This window comes from Canis aureus, chromosome 22 (assembly GCF_053574225.1).
Source record: "Canis aureus isolate CA01 chromosome 22, VMU_Caureus_v.1.0, whole genome shotgun sequence".
Taxonomy (NCBI): Eukaryota; Metazoa; Chordata; class Mammalia; order Carnivora; family Canidae; genus Canis; species Canis aureus.
In genome coordinates this window covers 8896521-8915436 of record NC_135632.1, presented here as the reverse complement: position 1 = coordinate 8915436, position 18916 = coordinate 8896521, and the positions used below count along the sequence as shown (strand labels likewise).

General features: G+C 36.3%; 1 protein-coding gene and 1 long non-coding RNA gene across 2 annotated transcripts in view; one reads left to right on the top strand and one right to left on the bottom strand.

The window, feature by feature from the left end:
* The window catches only part of LOC144293744 (uncharacterized), a 147595-nt gene that overhangs the window by 123853 nt on the left and 4826 nt on the right, over window positions 1-18916 (bottom strand). The window contains exon 2 of the long non-coding RNA XR_013360979.1: window positions 18445-18589. This is a non-coding gene — a long non-coding RNA (uncharacterized LOC144293744). The remainder of the gene's footprint in view (window positions 1-18444; window positions 18590-18916) is intronic.
* Window positions 2844-18916, top strand: part of CPB1 (carboxypeptidase B1) — a 34183-nt gene continuing 18110 nt past the window's right edge. Inside the window, exons 1-5 of the mRNA XM_077864765.1 lie at window positions 2844-3002; window positions 3112-3187; window positions 9949-10073; window positions 17878-17977; window positions 18065-18166. Of these exons, the coding sequence (XP_077720891.1) occupies window positions 2932-3002; window positions 3112-3187; window positions 9949-10073; window positions 17878-17977; window positions 18065-18166 (474 nt within the window). The 5' untranslated portion in view covers window positions 2844-2931. The remainder of the gene's footprint in view (window positions 3003-3111; window positions 3188-9948; window positions 10074-17877; window positions 17978-18064; window positions 18167-18916) is intronic.

Below are 18916 nucleotides of genomic sequence, written 5' to 3'. Positions count from 1 at the left end.
ATTTGTGCAGTAGCTAACAGATCCTGTTGTAACTGTAGTATTGCCTCAGGGGAAGTGAAATAGTCAATACTGAAACTGAAGAAGAAAGCTACCTGGCTTTCTAAAGCAAACACTGATGGTTTATGGAACCTGTTCAGCTGGTTGGGTCTGATACCCTGGAGAGGAATAGCTGAGGCCAATGTTACAGAATGGTTTCATCATGCTGCTTAGAGTCCTGTTGATACTAACCTTAATTAAACGTCACATTAGATAAAATGAATTTGGTCCTAGCCACTGTCAGTCAGACTAATCAGACCGACCAACACAGTAGTATGCTCATGAGAAAATTCACCAGAAGTCAAGAGTGTAAAAGGGTAGGTATTGTTGAGAGAATTCTCCATGGATCCCTCTGTTTCTGCACATCCTGTGACAGCTTTTATTCTGGACTATCTTTTCAAAAATGTTTATATAGCAAACAGCTTGGAAGATAGAAATGACATCTCCCTTTGGGGCAAAGGGAAGTTCTGTTAGCCCTCTAGGGCAATAAAGCTAATATCTCCTCTAAGGGGTAAAGGTTGAGCAGATTTGCTAGCAGCCCCCTCATGAGATTGAGAGTTTCCTAAACTCAATATCCCTCAACTGTGACACAAACCTCTGTACCCAGTATCCAGCTGAGATACGGTCACATCATCCTCCATGGGACTGGGAAATTAGAGGAGTGACACAAACAAAGTCTTCACTATTGGGACACTTGGGTGGCTCAGTGGTTGAGCATCTGCCTTCCTCTCAGGGTGTGATCCTGGGGTCCCAAGATCAAGTCTCACATCAGGCTCCCCACGAGGAGCCTGCTTCTCCCTCTGCCTATGTCTCTGCTTCTCTCTGTGTCTCTAATGAATAAATACATAAAATCTTTTTAAAAGAAAAAAAAAGTCTACACTACCTCCTATGTCATGCATAATAAAGCCTTTTGATTCTGGCCCAGAAGTTTCATGTCTTCTGCCAGTATCTATGAATAACTTTGTGGCAGAATAACTTTATATCTTGTAGGTAGGATAAAATTTCAGACTCTTCCGTTTTTTGACAGAGACCAAAATTAATGTACAGAGACAGCATGTGTATGAGTTGAAAGACTAAATATTGTAATTATACCAGTTCTTCACAAATTGATCTATAGATTCAGTGCAATCCTGATCAAAATTCCAGCAAGATATTTCATAGAAATTGATAGGTTGATACTAAAATATAAATGTAAATGTAAAGTATTTGGAATCAAACTGGGAAAAGAACAAAGTTGGGGGATTTACATACTATTTGGCCTTAAGACTTACTATAAAGGATAATAATCAAGACATCATAATAGTTGTATAAAACTAGACAAATACATCAACGGAACATAATATAAAGTCCAAAGTTACACCACACATATATGGCCAAATGAATTTTGGCACAGAAACCAAAGTAATTAAATGGGTAAAGAAGACTTCTCTAGATATAGTACTGGATCTACCAGATATCCATTGTTGAAGATTTTGTTGATCCCTGCCTTACACCATACGTAAGACCTAAATGACAAAGCTCTTATAAGAAAATGTAGGTAAATATGTTTGAGACCTTGGGATAAGGAAAGATTTCTTGGAAAGAATATAAAAGGCATGAACATAGACAAACTGAAGCTTCATCAAAATTTAAAACTTCTGCTCATCAATAGAATTGAGAAAATGAAAGCCACATACTGAGAAGAAATGTTTGTGATATATATTTCTAATAAAGCACTTGTATCCAGAGTATATAAAGAACTGCTACAATGCAATAATATAAAGCCAAATAACCAATTTCTTTAAAAAGGCAGGTGACTTCAATAGATGCTTCACAAAAAAGGATTTACAAATGGTCTATAAATATATAAAAGATATTAATATCAGGGAATACAAAATAAAATCACAATTATAAACCACTGCACATCCACTAGAATTGTCAAAATTAAAGACTAATTAATACCAAAATGTTGGGAGAAAACGGAGAGCCACTGTGTACTGGTAAGAGCTTAATATGGGACAACTACTGTACAAAATATTTGGCAGAATCTTGTAATGTTAAACCCTCACCTACAATAATATTTAGCAATTCCACTCAGATCTTTACCTCCTGCAAAGTGAAAACATATGTCAAAAAAAGTTCTGTACAAAAATGTTTACTGCAGCTTTATTCATAAGAACACAAAATTGGATACAACACAAATAGCCATCCACAGGAATATGGATAAACAGATTGTGGTATATTCATAAAATGAAATGTTACTTATTATTAATGAAGAATATTATAATAATGCAAATAAAAATATTAATATATCTCAAAAATAGTATCTTGAATGAAAGAAGCCAGACAGGAGTATTTATGATATGACCTTATTTACACAAGTTTTGGTATAAGCAAGATTAATGTATGAAGCTAGAGATCCAAATGGTGATTGCCTGAGGGGAATCCAGGAAGAGACTGGAAAGGTGCTCAAAAGAACTTCTTAGAGTGATAGAAATGTTCTATACCTTGACTGGGATCTTTGTTACATGAGTGTATGCATTTGTCGAAACTCATCAATTGTTACACTTAAATCTATATAATTTATAGTATGTAATTCTCAATTCAAAATGAAAAAAAAATACTACTAAAAAAAGACTACAAAATGTATTTTATTTAAAACTCATTTATCACCAAACTATTCAAGGTCTGACACCCACATTAGATAGGCTGAAGTTGAGATTATTTGCTCTGTATTCACAGGTGTTGAGAGAGATATCCTCCCAGACTTTACAGAGCTACCAAGGCAACAATGCCAGGAAAACCATTAATCAAGATTTGATAGTGCCTATCTGCAATCAGAAGAAGAAAACAAAGAACACTTTGGATTATAAAAGCAGGTAAAAAACATCCAAAGGACCTAGTCAGTCAGTCACAATGTTGGCGTTCTTGATTCTTGTGACTTTGGCCCTAGCATCTGCTCACTATTCTGGTGAGCACTTTGAAGGGTAAGTAAGAAACTCTTTAAATGAGCAAGTCCTCTTCCTTGCTGTCCCCCAAATTTGAATGCATTACCCAACTATAAATTGTCTCTTCTTCTACTATCTCACCATTCAGTGAGAAGGTGTTCCGCGTCAATGTTGAAGATGAAAATCATATCAACTTACTCCATACATTGGCCAGCACCACCCAGGTAAATAACAATCCTGTAATATAGGTTTGCTTCACACTTACTTTAAAATCTTAGCGTGCACTGTGACTCCATCAAAGGAAGAATGACTAAAATACTAACCATAGCAAGAAATAACTTGAGAAACATTCAATGCCACAATACCTTCTTTTTCTGCCTAAATTAGATTGCCATAGCCCTATAGGATTATAAATCCATGGCAACTTTTTAAGGAGCTGACAGGACATGACAACTAGATGAGTTGGAACTGTCGCAAAGGTCACACAACATCTAATGTACAGTCATTTCCCTTCTAAGGCAAAAGTGAAAAATGATCAACTTGGATATTAATGAAAAACTGGGCTTCTGTCCAACTTGAAATTCATTTCCACATCCCATGTATCATCTGTTCCCTTTGATTTTCTTTCATTCCAAATCAAACAGCTTGAATTTTCATGACCTTGATTCGGCCCTCTTAATGATATGACATGAAGGGTGGGGGCAAAAGAGGTAAAAAGCCATGAGTGATTTCCATATTTTTCTTTTACTTTCAAGAAACCAAAATCTCTATGCTACTTAAAAAAAACCCCACTGTATATGGCATGAGAAATGATATTTTTAATTATATATCTAGTTAGCTGGAAGCTATTGCTGACCACAAATAGTTCACTTGGGCCAAACATGTATCTTCATAAAATATAAACCAAAATAATTTGCTAGTCCCTAAATATCCAGCTATTTATATCTATCTATCTACCTTTCTATCTTTTTATAGAATTTTTTTCTTTTTGCTTTTAAGATATGGGAGAAAATGGGGCACCTGTATGGCTCAGTGGTTGAACATCTACCTTTGGTTCAGGTCATGATCCCAGCATCCTGGGATCAACTCCCGCATCAGGCTCCCCACGGGAGCCTGCTTCTCCCTCTGCCTATGTCTCTGCCTCTCTCTGTGTCTCTCATGAATAAATTAATAAAATCTTTATTTAAAAAAAGATATGGGAGAAAAAAGAAGGTACAGTATCATAATCTGAAACATCCGAAAGTTTAGAAATGAAAGAAAATAAAGTCATTTATTCTAGCTTTCCACTCAAATCTGGAATTTACTCCATAGAAATACCATCTCTGGTGGCTAGCCCTAATATAACCTGTTTGAGTATCTCCAGGGATGGCAGGAATACTGCTTTTCAGGGTAGAACATCTGCCTTATTAGTCATTCTAATTGTTACATGAAGCTGAAAGCTACCTTCTCTAACTTTGGTCCATTGGACCTAGCTAAGCCAAGTATGTTCTCACCTCTAAGATTTATTTTTTCCAGGCCTTCTATAATCTCTCTTAACACTGGTATATATACACCTGATCATTCTGGTCACCTCTGGATATAGTTCAATCTTTCTGTCTATATCTCTTTTTTAAAATGTGGCTTTCTGAATTGACAAAAGACTTCTAGGTATGCCCTGATTAATACATATTACAGGACCATTCCCTATCTTCATCTATAAAGCACACATTTATTAGAGGGGCTTGAGATTCTTTTCAACATCTTGAAAATTATAGAATAATTTTAGTTTATAACAAACCTATTGTCCCATCGAAACCATTAGGTCATTCTTCTTTCACACAAATCACCCTCAAACAAGGTATTATTTTTTCTTGCCTAATTTATTTTTAACCTAAATGCAGGATTTTAGATTTATCCTGTTAAAATTTATCTTTATAGCCTGTTTTCAGCATGTTGGGATCATTTCAAAAACAAATTCAGTCATCCAAGGAAATAATTCTTCCCCCTAACTTTGCATCACCAGCAAGTTTGACAAGCATGTCTTCCCAACTTTTATCTTTGTCTCTGAGAAAGAAAAATATTAAGTCAATCAGGGGTTAGCACAGAAGTAGAAGCCTCCTTTATGGTTCATTCATTCAGTACATATTTATCATGAGTTTCAATGTGTTAAGTATTGAAACTCATGCATTAACCAACTATCCACAAATAAGTTTGCTCAACTACCCACATTATTGTTAGCTGTAGCTAAAACTGTGCTTTCCAGCTCATAAAGAAGATTATAAATGCAGAGACTTGGTCAAATGTTTTGCTAAGATCCAGATTCAGCATTCTATCAGGCTAGTGGTCTCTTTCAATAATAAGATGAAGTTAATTAGGCCTGACTTACTCTTGCTTTAAACCATGCTGGCTCCCAGGGATCACAGCTTCCTTTTCTCAGTATTCACAATCCATCTGCTTCCAGTTTCCTCTGCAGCTTTGCCAGAATCCATGCCAGGCCCCAGGAGCTCCTGCTTCTGGAATTCACCTGTCTTCCTATTTATGAAATCCAAGATTCACCCCCTCTACTCCTTAGTGATTTCTTCAAGCTCTGATTCCTCCAAGAGTGCTGAGAAAAGTTCTGCAATCAGACGTGCAGTTATTTTTTTAGTTACCTAAAGTTCAGCGTTTTACAATAGGCTAGAGCAGAGAATCTGGACTCAGATTCCTGGGTTCAATTCCTGGTTCTACTACTTGCAAGCTGGACCTTGAACACCCCTCTGAGTCTCAACTTTATCATTTGTCAAGTGAGAGGAAGAATAATATTTACCTTATAGTATTGTGAGATTTAAAAGACCTAATATAAGTAAAGCACTTAGAAAGAGCTTAAAAATAGTGAGACCTAGGTAAGTATTTATTATTACCATCTTTAGAACTGGAATTTTGAATGCAATTTCCATGGCCAGTATAATCTCCTCTCTCTTCATTTATCTTAGGCCTCAATGTTCTCTTTCCAAAGATGGTATTCCTGCTAAAAATCATAACATGTGACAAATTCTTTACTTATGGTAATTTCATCTCTCCTGAGTAGAAGAAACAAGAAATAGTATATCCCTTTGGAAAAGACAAAAGCCAAACAATTGTTAAATAGGGTGACTTTCTCTCTTCCAGCTGCAAACATCATGCTTTAGCTCCAACAATGGGACTGCATGTTTCTTCTTCATTCATTTTATTTCCAACATGAATGAAAAGAATATTTTTATTCTCCTTAGCAATCTTGCAAGTGCAGCATATTCTGGACTGTAGCCTTCCTGATAAGATCATTACAAGGGCATCTAGTCTTTGTATTCATCCTTGGCCATGTGTCCTTCCTCCCAGCTTTTGAACATATCCTTTTACAAGCTGAATGTAATGGAGAGCTGTGACCACATGGGACTCTAGCAGCCTCCTCTTTTCATCTGTAATTATATAGTAAGAGTTTTATGTCATCTCCTTGCAGTCAGAATTGCACTTGTTCCTTTATTAGATACATTAACCATAAAACCTATTCTCTTTTCTCTGTACTTTCTTGAACTCTATTTTTCTATGGTAAATTGCATGTTAATCTATGCCCAGAGTAACATGGCTATAGTCTTCCAGTGTTCCCATCGCTCCCATTGAACTTTACTCCTGAGTTCCTCTCTGCTGTCTGGAACTAAGCCTCAATTAGAACTCACTTTTTCCAAGAGGAAAAGAAAATTCCATAAGATAAATGAAGAGTCTATCAGATGTTCAACTTATAGTCAAGTGCAAGAAATGTGAAGAAACAAATTTGTAAAGAACCAAAGATCCCCAATACAAATATTTACTCTCTTCTAAGCCCAAAAGAATTTATAGTATATATACTACTTTGTCTTGCTTTTGGGCTGGTTTTTAATATATTTTAAGAAAGATTCTTCAGTTATTAGCCAGATGGCTGATTAAGTTGACATTCCCACAGTGCTATCACGTAAGATATTCCTTTATCTTCCAAAAAATGTTATGATTTTTTAAACTCAGATTCCTGGATTTATAATTTTATAACCTTAGTTTTATAATTTATTAACATACAATTCAATTCCCCATATCTCATATATGTTTTGCTCTATTTCCACATTTCAGATATAGATCTCAATCAGAGGTCTTGGTAATTACTGAAATATATATTTATCTCCTTATGATAATACTTTGAGTTTATTATTTGTCTCCATAATTGATGCATTGGTAAACATCTATGAGCCTTTAGAGTTGCTCCTGATTTTTGGCTCCATTTATCCTAAGAAGCACTGGGAATTAACTCCAGTATAGTTAGTTACTAAATGGAGATCATAGTGATCACACCTGGAGAACTTCATAGTGTTGGGTGTTGGTATATTTCCTGACCAATTTTCTCCGTGTCAAACTGAAACCTGAAGGTACCTCAGATTAGGTCTGCAAGTTTTCTGTCAAACATTTTCATGAGATTTCTCTACCCTATTTAAAGAATCACTGCATAATCTTAAAAGTCTCTCTCTCAGTCTCTCTCTCTCTCTTTCTCTCTCTTTCTCTCTCACTCTCCCTCTACAGATATATATATATATATATATATATACACATACATATATATGTTTTGTGTGTAGATATGTATGTAGAAATGCAGATAAATATATAGAAAGAGATTGACCTCCCAATATTTAGGAGAGTCGAGACCAATAAGCAAGAAGTAAGAGATTAGGAAAGGCAAGTTTCAACTTAATATTGCAAAGAAAACCCATTTAAAGCAATTAAGCTATTCTGAAGTGTACGAGATGTACTCAAGATTGTATTACAACCATCACCAATATCCTGTGCAGGTATATGCTGCTCTAAGTGAAAAGCTAGCATCTTAATATAGATTCTTCAAAGCAGAATCTTAGACAAAGATTTGATGGCAAAGATTTTATTTGGGAAGTACATGGAACACTGGTAGAAAAGTGAGGAGTAATGTAGAGAAGAGAAGGCAACCCAACAACGCTGACACTATTAAGACACCTACCACGGAGTACAACTAGAGCTTAATCCTACAGAGAAACTCTAGGAAAGGGTGTAAATCATACATCTTAGAATTATTACACCTGAGAAATGAAAGAATTGGAGTATTTAGACATCCACTTTCCGGGCTCTCTGGTTGAGCACTTCCCTAGAAAGAGTTATTTGCCACCTCCTGCCTGCTGCAAGCTGTTAAGCTTGGCTTTTTCCAGTTCTAAGGGAAAGAGTTTTAAAACACAGAGATGCAGATATTAGCAGTGGGGAGTCCCCTGAGTACACGGAAAGGTCCCAGCATTATGTATGGGTGGAGCACTGTCAAGTTGCCTACAAATGTTTGGAGGACATTACGCACTTTACCAATTCTAAACCTCTGTGTCTATAATAAAGATACACATCCTTGTTCCATCCTACCTTGGAATGACAAGCATTTATTAGAAGCACAGAGTTAACTTTTAAAAACATGCTTTCTCCTATTACATGCTTGTCTTTATTGCTCTCCTCTTTACAATGTTGGCTAACTAGAATTTATCACCAGCCCCTTGCTTTCTCTGTTATTATCATGGCATGTCTTTATACTTTCCCCACTATTTTTTAACTTTTCATCCTTATCCTCTCATCTTTGACTCACTAAATCACATTGTGTAGCCAATCCATATCAAATCATCAATACTGTCTCCTTTCAACACATTAGTGACAACCACACTCACATTTTTCTTCTGGAATCCCTTCTGATATTGTCCTAATGTCTCTGCCTCCTACTGCCCTGATATTCCCTATGGCCCCGACTCATGATACAGCACCCACTAGACATCTACAGTGGTCTAAAGATTACCAGAACAGGATATAGGTTATTGGATTCTTCACAGGCAAGTGCATCTGAAATTGAGTCATCTTAATATCGTATCTGATTAGTCTCTACTAAATGACCTCTAAGTCTTTCCCAACTCCCTTCTAAGTCTCCAAACAATGGTCTTAAATATCACCTGTCACATCTCCAACCTGAGACTAGCTTATAAACACCTAAACAGGGATCGGGTGAGACACAGGGGCAGAGAAAGACCCACCATTAAGCTCACCCCAAGCTTGCAGGACTTTCTCCTGCTCAAGGAAGAAACAAGAAAACAGAAACCTGAGAGAGGCAACACATCCTTGGTTAATTTTTTTCCATGGAAAAAGGATATATGAAACCCCACACCAACAAAGAAAAACACTAGAATTATCAAATATGTTATTTGGTTATTTTTGTGCATAATTTTCTCTAAAATCTCCTCCAAAAGGACAGAAGCTATATTTGATTTGCTCACTAGTGTATTCCTAGTCTCAGGCACAGAGCCTAGCATATTGTAGGTCCTTAACAACAGCTGATGAATAATTGAACAAATAAAAATGTCTGGATCTTTGAGAGCATTTTGTTTCTGGTCATGATGCCAAGATGACCACTGGGGAGAATACATTTTCCTTTCCAAAATATCTCCTCCACAGGTCAGAGATGCAGATCCTGGTTCTGCACATTACTATGACACTCACAGTGCTGAGTTCCAAGTACAAATTAATTAAATAAATCAAATAAAGTAAAAAAAAGGAAAAATCAGTTCCTTTCTATTAAATTTTGTGGCTCCAGTTAATTCATCATCATTCATTCAGCACATTTATCCATTACCACAAACACTGCTATCACAATAAGTAACTGCTCTAGAAAATCAATAAATAGAAAAGAATCATTTATAGAATACTGAAATTAACTAGCATTATGGGAAATAATTATATGTTTTTCATGCTTGATGATAATCAATTAAGGCCATGTATGTATGTATAAACATTTTTATTGATATCTAACTGCTTGGTCCCAATTCTTGTTCACTCAAAGGAGACATTTTTAAGAGATTTCATGGATAATTTGAGTTTGAAAAGAACTCAATGGAGTAGAGTAATAGTGCGCTTGCTGATGATAATTCACCCATTGAATTAGAGGTGTCAAATACAATGTATCTTACTCCTTATTCAGATTGACTTCTGGAAACCAGATTCTGTCACACAAATCAAACCTCACAGTACAGCTGACTTCCGGGTTAAAGCAGAAGACATTTTGACGGTGGAGGATTTTCTGAAGCAGAATGAACTACACTATGAGTAAGTTTGTGTTTTATAGCTATTAAAATTCTCTCCCATGTATGCTCTCATCTGAGCCTCTGAATAATCCTGGGAAAGTGAAAGGAAGACCAAGACCATGGCTCCCCTGGAGCCCACAAATAGATTGTGGCAAAACTGGCCCGGGATTCCAATTTTAAGACTTTAAGCCTGATAGATCTTGTATTTAGTTCTTGCTCTAATAAAAAAAAAATGGATTTGACTCTTGAACCCCAATTCAGCATGATATCTGACCCACTACTGGTTTACAAATGATATATAGACCATAGGGCAACTCAGTGAACACTCTATTATCAGCTAGACACAGTTTCAGTCCCAAATCATATCAAGTCTTCTTTCCAAGTGAGCAGCCAAACCTATTATGAGCTCTAAGGACTCCCCATGCTCCTAATTTTGTGTGTGTGGATTCAATAAATATTTATTTCAACTTGACCAATTATTCATATTTTTTTATCATTTGATTTTTTTCATCATGGTAAGTGTACTCTTTAATCCCATCCCCTATTTCCTCCATTCCCCCACCTACCTTCCCTCTGGTAACCATCAGTTTGTTCTTTATAGTTAAGAGTCTGTTTTTTGGTTTGTTTCTCTCTCTCTCTCTTGTTTTTCCTTTGTTAGTTTGTTTTGTTTCTTAAATTCCACACATGGTATTTGTCTTTCTCTGACTGACTTATTTCACTTAGCATTATACACTAGCTCTATCCATGTTGTTGCAAGTGGCAAGATTTCATTCTTTTTTATAGCTGAGTAATATTCATATATATATATATATATTTGTATTTATGTGTGTATGTTATATATAGATATATAGATATATATGCCACATCTTCTTCATCCATCATCTATCAATGGACACTTGGGATGCTTCCATAATTTGGCTATTTTAAGTAATATCACAATAAATGTAGAGTTCTTGCATCCCTTTGAACTAGTATTTTTGTATTTTGGGGGTAAATACCTAGTAGTGTGATTTTTAGATCATAGAATAGTTCTATTTTTAATTTTTTGAGGAAACTCTATACTGTTTTTCCACAATGGTTGCACTAATTTGTATCTCCATCAACAGTGCAAGTAGGTTCCTTCTTCTTCATATTCTCGCCAACAATTGTGGTTTCTTACGTTTTTTATTTTAGCCATTTTGATAAATGTGACATGGTCTCTCACTGTAGTTTTTATTGCATTTCTCTGATGATGAATGAGGTTGAGCATCTTTTCATGTGGCTGTTGTCTATCTAGATATCTTCTTTGGGGAAATGTCTGTCCATGTCTTCTCCCCAACTTTTAATTGGATTATTTGCTTTTTCAGTATTCAGTTGTATCAGTTCTTTATATAAATTGGATACTAACCTTTTATCGGATATGTCATTTGCAAATATCCCATTCTCCAGGTTACCTTTTAGTTTTGTTAATTATTTCCTTCGGTGTGCAGAAACTTTTTATTTTGATACATCCCCTATAGTTTATTTTTGTTTTTATTTCCCTTGACTCAGGAGACATAGTTAGAGAAATGTTGCTAGACCCAATGTCAGAGAGATTAATGGCTATGCCCTCTTCAAGGATTTTTATGGTTTTGGGTCTCATACTAGATTTTTAATCCATTTTGAGTTGATTTTTGTGTATGGTGAAAGAAAGTGGTCCAATTTCATTCTTTTGCATGTAGCTGTCCAGTTTTCTCAATACCATTTGTTGAAGAGACTGTCTTTTTCCCACTGTATATCCATACCTCTTTTGTCAAAGATTAATTGACCATATATAATTGTGGGTTTATTTCTAGGTTTTCTGTTATAATCTATGTGTCTATTTTTATGCAATTACCATACTGTTTTAATTACTACTGCTTTGTAATATAACTTGAAAACTGGAATTGTGATACCTCCAGCTTTGTTTTTCTTCCTCACACTCCTTTGAGATTAAGGACAATAATAGGGTCAGACTCGATGGTTCTTCTGTCCTTCAACCCCCTACAGCTCTCCCACTATCTCTAATGGTAGAAGTTATGGAAAGAAGGACTGAAATAAAGGAAAGTGATTCCCTAAAGGCCTAGACTAAAGTTGGCTAAGCTGACCAGCCCATGTCTCCTCTCCCCAAATACCACACTGGTCCATCTAAGCCTTTTCAGATAAGAATGCCTTCCTAAGTACAAGCAGTTGTCCATTGTTGATTCAACAAATAGGTAGGAAGTGCCTACATATACCAAGTACCAAAAAGGACAGATATGGCCCCACTTCCTTCAGAAGAAAACAAACTTTATACAAAAAGTAGCAAAATAATGTAATACATGTCAAGAAGAGTAAAGAGCTGGAGATAAGGGGAAATGACCAACTCTAAAGAATCAGGGAAGGCCACCAGAGGAAATGAGGCTTCAGCTGAGAACCTAAAGATAAGCCAGTTAGCCAAAGAAAAGAAAAAATCATACTCTAGGCAGCAAACAGACTATGGTAAGCTTAAAACTGGGAGAGACCATGCTAACCTGGAAGCATTTGCACTAGAGGGAAGAAAGATGAGATCTCTCATCTAAAACAGAGTTCTTCCTCCAGGAAGTAGATCAGTAAGAAGCAAAGAGGCAATGTCAAGCTCCAGTTCTGAACATTCAAATGTTTACCCAACACCTCAAGACAACCTCAAGTCTTCATTTTATTTTGAGTAAACGTAACTTAAAATTTTTTAACAGAAATTTTGTCTTGTTTTTCATATCTTAAAAATATAGAATAGTATTTATGCTAGTGAATACATCAGAATCATTATCTATAATGTCTGTGCAACATCACACAACAAGTAAATGCCCTGGAGAAAAATAGACCAGATTCAAATCCTAGCTCTGCAACTTCCTGGATGTGTGACCTTAGATAATTGCTTAATTTTTCTGAACTTCAGTTTCCTTAAAGATATAATGCTTCTCTCAAAGGACCGTGAAGATGAACTAAAACAATATATAAGTAAATTGCAACTGATATTACCATTACTGAATGCTGCTATGGTTTCCTACTGTACAGAGAGAGATAATACATTTTTTAAAGGTCAAAGGAAATTGCCTTGTTTAACCCCATTATCATGCTTCATATAGCTTAGCTATCTGCTTCTGCCTGAGGGAAGTGTCAAAATATGACCTTAAGAATTGACTGTCTTTTTAAAACAAAGATATAATACAGTTAAGTTTCAAAATTTGATTAAGATTCATGTCTGTGACTTTTTGCTCTTCTTACAACACTAGGAAGAACGTCTAAAATCCTAGCCTGTAGGAGCCTTCAGTAATAGTTTTTAAATGACAGTTTCCTTATAATTCTTTGAGGAAAAACAAAAGGGATATCAGAGACCACAAGCTAACCCTAGCTACCTGAATGATGTCCTAATTCTACCTATATCACAAAGTAGAAAAATGGCTTCTAATCATATATCAATCTCCCTTTATCAGGTGGAAAATTCACATCCTCTTTTAGTAGATAAACTTTTTGGGAATTGGGTGTGAATGTTGTCTCACCTAGAACATAGGCTATTACCCAAGAGCTAAGCTTTTGTTAATTTTTGCTTCTCTGTTCACTGCTTAGCACTCTTGTAGCACACAATTTTCTAAATATTAAATAATAGTAAGTCCCTAGAAACCCCAGAGAAACACACCAGCAATATCCTTGCTGGGGCTGCAAGTAGTCCCTGTGTATTCCATTATTACCTCATATGGTAACTAATTTGTATTTAGACAGTTTCCTGCTGGCAAGTTTTTGTAGTTGTGTTTATTTCCAACAGGAACCATCTACTGCACTAGTTCCACCAAAATAGCTTTGCAAATTTTTCCATGGTTCCATCCCTCTTCACCAAGACTTGTATCACTTTGGCAGCTTTAACCAGTTTGAGTTACCATGGGAAAAAAATTTCAAAATGTGTTGCACCAAGAAAAATAACTGCCTTCTTATGCTTATGTCTCACCCTTAAGCACAGAAAGACTAGGAACAGGATGGTGCAAATCTCCAATTTACTGTTCTGAAGCCACACTGACAGACCTTTTGGTGGACAGGCTTTCACAGAATGCCTTCCTACAAACTGCAGGAAGGTTGTCTTTGCCCTATCCAATCTAGGGAGAGACTGTTAGTAACTTTCTATAACATTATTTTCCTGTGTATTTCACACTAAGGAACATGTCCTTGAACAGCAATGGGTACATAACAGTGTTCTTCAATAGCGATGGAAATGTAGTAGAGGAACTAACCAAATACTCCTTTTTCAAGAATCTATAAGGGGAGAAAAGTGAATCATTTCTCTCCTTCTCAGATATTCTGTTCCTTGTTTTGCTGGGAGTTCCTGTTATCTAATTTGCCTGCATGTTTATAAAAAAGAGGTTGAATAGCACTATAAAAAGAACATATAAAAGTATAAAATAGTATACATGCCTCTGTATTTTGGAGCTGTAATACAGTCCTATTACATTAAGAGGCATTGCTTTAATCTCCTAGAATAGAAGCTCATTATTTAGTAATAATATTTGTAATATAGCTAAAGTAGTGCTTTGTCCTAAATCTAATAAAATCAAATAATCACAAGGCTGGAAAGGATCATTTGAGGTCAATCCCCTGGCTTCAGGCGAAAGTTAGCACCACATTTTAGCCTCAATCTGATGTTATTTTGCAACTTTCTAGAGAGTACTTTTACTCCTGGGTGTCAGCTTAAATTAACAGGTTGTTTTGTTTTGTTTTGTTTTGTTTTGTTTTGTTTTATGCTTCTTCGTCCTGATTATTTATGTAAAGGTCTAATAGTTAAACAGTAATAACTCTAACAGAATGTCTCATCTAACTACCAAACAAAAGATTAATCCCTATATAGTCACTGATTCTCCTAAAGAATGTGAATTTAAATATTAGGTGCAGAGAAAGGATAGCAATATGCTGTGGAAGGTCAATTGCCCCCTCTACTCAGCTGGTTCCTGATAGATCAGAGCTGGCCATGGTTATGGTCTTGGATACAGTTGTCTATTGAATGTCTTGAGGCTGTGAAATGCCTGGGAGCAATTAAGTGATGATTTCTTTACTCTGGGCACCCACTAACAAGCCATGTGACCTAGATGATATTGTACTCGCTCACTGACAATGAAAAATCCTGTTAAAGTGAAAGTAGATGTCGCTTACCATTTCTATTTTTTTTAAAGATTTTATTCATTTTTTCATGAGAGACACAGAGAGAAAGGCAGAGACACAGGCCGAAAGGGGGACTCAATCCCAGTTCCCAGGATCACACCCTGGGCCAAAGGCAGATGCTCAACCACTGAGCCACCCAGGCATCCCACACTTACCATTTCTTCTTGGAGTTTAAATTCTGTCATTCAGCCCGAGAAGTTCATCTTTGTTATGCAGGATTTGTTCTTTCAAACTGATGATTTGGGAATATATCAGTTTTCATTAAGATTTTGGCCAGTTGAGGGGCACCTGGGTGGCTCAGTGGTTGTGCATCTGCCTTTAGCTCAGGTCATGATCCCAGGGTCCTGAGATCTAGTCCTGCATCAGGCTTCCCCCGAGGACCTGCTTCTCCCCCTGCCTATGTCTCTACCTCTCTCTGTGTGTCTCTCATGAATAAATAAACAAAATCTTAAAAAAAAAAAAAAGATTTTGGCCAGTTGACATTTTTTGTTTTTTTTTAAGGTTTCTCTTCTTCTTGTTTTGCTTTGGTTTTAGTTTGTTTTTATTTTTATAAATGTCATATTTGAAAATCATTTTCCTGAACTATCTATTCTAGGTGTTTTCCTGGACTTTATGAAGTTTATGGTAACCGGCATTTTAGTTAAAAAAAATTTTTAATAAGCCTCAAAAGACATCCATGACCAAGGCCTATAGATTTGAGTCAAGCCACTGCATTTTAGAACTGTAAAGGAGACTTAATACCAGCTAATCAAATGCCCCATTCTAAAAATTATAAAAGTAAGACCAGAGATTAAATGATTTATCTGAAATCAACTTACAAGTTAGGCAAAACTACTACCCCTGACCTTTTGATTCCCAATTCTGGATTCCTTCTACTTCTGTCCTATCCCCTAGCGATCCAATCTGGGTGCTGAATATAATTATAGCACTTACTACAATCTTTGGTATTATGACAATGCCTAACTATAGCAGGCAGAATTATGGGACCCCCCAAATGTCTATATCCTAATCCCCAGAATACCTGAATATGTCACATTACATGGTAAAGAGGAGTTAGGGTTGTAGATGGAATTAAGTTTGCTAAGCAGTTAAAGTTAAAATAGATTATCCCAGATTGTCCAGATAGGTCCAACATGATAACAGGGTCTTCACAAGGAGCAGAGGGCGGCAAAGAGGAGGTCAGAGTGATGTGACAAAGGACTGGAGCTGCTGTTGCTGACTTCAAAGTTAAAAGAAAAGGGCAAAAAGCCAAGGAACATGGGCAGCCTCTTGCAGCTGGAAAGGACAAGGAATCAGAATCTCCCCTAGAACTTCTAGAAAGTACATCCCTACTGCCATTCTGATTTTAGCCCATTGAGACAGGTGGACTTCTAGCCTACAGAACTGTAAAATAATCAATTCGTGTTGTTTTACACCACATCTGTGGTAATTTACAGCAGCCATAGATATTAATACACTAACAAAATGCTGATGGCTGCTCAAGGAGAAATTTTCTTTCTACAAGCTAAATTTTTAAATCTCCTCCTTTCCCTTTTCTTTTTAATACCACCTTAATACAGTTAAGACTTTAAAATAGTATTTTGCCTTTTGCTAGGAAGCAAATATCATTTAGCATTAATTTATTGTATTTTTCCATAAACAGACAAGTTCATTCCCAAGTTAACCAAATGAAGGAGAGACTAGGAGGGAGGTTCAGAGGATGTCCCTGACATACTTCATCAGAATGCCCTTGGGGCAGCCACAGGAGAAGTAGACTTTTGATGTGTGGCTACAATTTTCTGTGTGTCAGATAAAAATATTTCAAGGCTTGACTGTGGATAATAGAAGTTTCTGCAAACTAGCTTCTGTACGTAATATTCACAATGCTGTGATCAAGGACATTAATGTTCATAAAATTTTGTTCCTTCAGAACATACTTTCCACTCAACAGTAGCAAAGACAAATGAAGTCACATATATCCACACCTTCCAGCCTGTCTTTTTTAACAGAAATTTTCACCTGAACAATCTAAGAAATAAGCAGGCCTCAAAGATCTGTCACCAATTTTCATATTACGTTGCTCCAGAATCACTCTTTGGTTACTTTAAACTAGCCAAAAGACAAGCAAGCAGAAACTAGTTCTTTAAATCCAGCATTTTTTGCCTAATAAATGTTTAGTTTATTAATATTTCTGTATTTCCATCCATCAAGATATTTTTCTCAAAACCTGGAGAAAGGCCCTCAAGTGACCAACTATCCCAGTTTACCTGGGACTGACTGGTTCCAAGGACATGGGACTTTTAGTGCTAAAAACAGGAAATTCCTGAGGAAGAAAGACCACAGATAGGGCTCAGGTGCATATTTTAGTGTGACAACCTAAGGTCCCCATCCAAAATACCCCATGTACCAGAGAAAACCATTTTATGAATTTAGGATCTAAGGACACCTAAATATGTCCAGTTTAGGCTGAGAAAGGGCCTGCCTTGCTCGCACTATCCAATGATATATTCACTCTTTGTGATGAGCAGCTCAGGTTAAAGGGCATCAGGAACAATAAGAGGACACGTGTGACTCAGTGGAGAGTTTTTTGCACCATTTACTAAAGCAGTGACTCTGGTTTGTTGCATATGTTCACTGTGAAACACTCTTACGTTCAAAGGAGCATCTCCTTTGGTTTATTACAGGGTATTGATAAACAACCTGAGATTGGTGCTGGAAGGTCAGTTTGACAGCCAGGTCCGTGCAACTGGACACAGTTATGAGAAGTACAACAGATGGGAAACGGTATGACGTGCATATTATTTAGACAGACATTTCTTTGGGAATTGAACTAAGAATGGCACATTAATCCACAAATGGTTGCATTGGTAGATAGAGGCTTGGACCCAACAAGTCACCAGTGAGAATCCAGACCTTATCTCTCGCAGATCCATCGGAACCACATTTGAAGGACGCACTATATACCTCCTCAAGGTAATTATTTTAACCATGACCTTGCCATGTCTCAAGGCTTTAAATCAATGAATTCTAACACATTAACATCTGTTTCCCAGACATGCTCATCCCAAACATTGTTATAACTCTTTCCCTGCCTATATGCCCCAGGGAATCAAACAGATTCCCCAGCTTCTTTTATCATATGTGGATTTTTAAATCATTATTTTGATTTATTCAAAAGGAAAATGCAATAAAATAAGAGAAGTCCTATAAATTTAACCACATTCCTGTAAGCAATGTAAATGATCACCTACCTTGATGAAATTCTTCTCTCCCAGATGTTGTTTGCAAATCCATTTGCTAAAGAGGTTCATAAACTTCACGTCTATCAGACAACATTACAAAGCGTATCAACGATTTGTTTCTGTCATCCTCTAATGCCATTTTTGTCATGTAATTCTAATGAAGAAAATAAAAAGACAAGGAGTAAGTGGGAAAGAAGGAAAAATTCTTACAAGATTAGCAACAATCATGATTACTTCTAATTACTCATCCAGTTGTCTTGGTCATGTCACCTAATAATAGCAGCTGAAAATAACCTCCACGTGAGTACAATTAAGCAGGGTAATCAGCATCTTCTGAAAATATGAGCTTGTCAAGCTTAATAAAAATAATAAACAGCCATGTAAGCCTTCAGCTCAAACATTGTATCTAGAGGCAAGAACATACTGTGCTAGTATTATGTTTTAATTTAATCACGGGATATATCTCTTGCTGCTGTCAAGT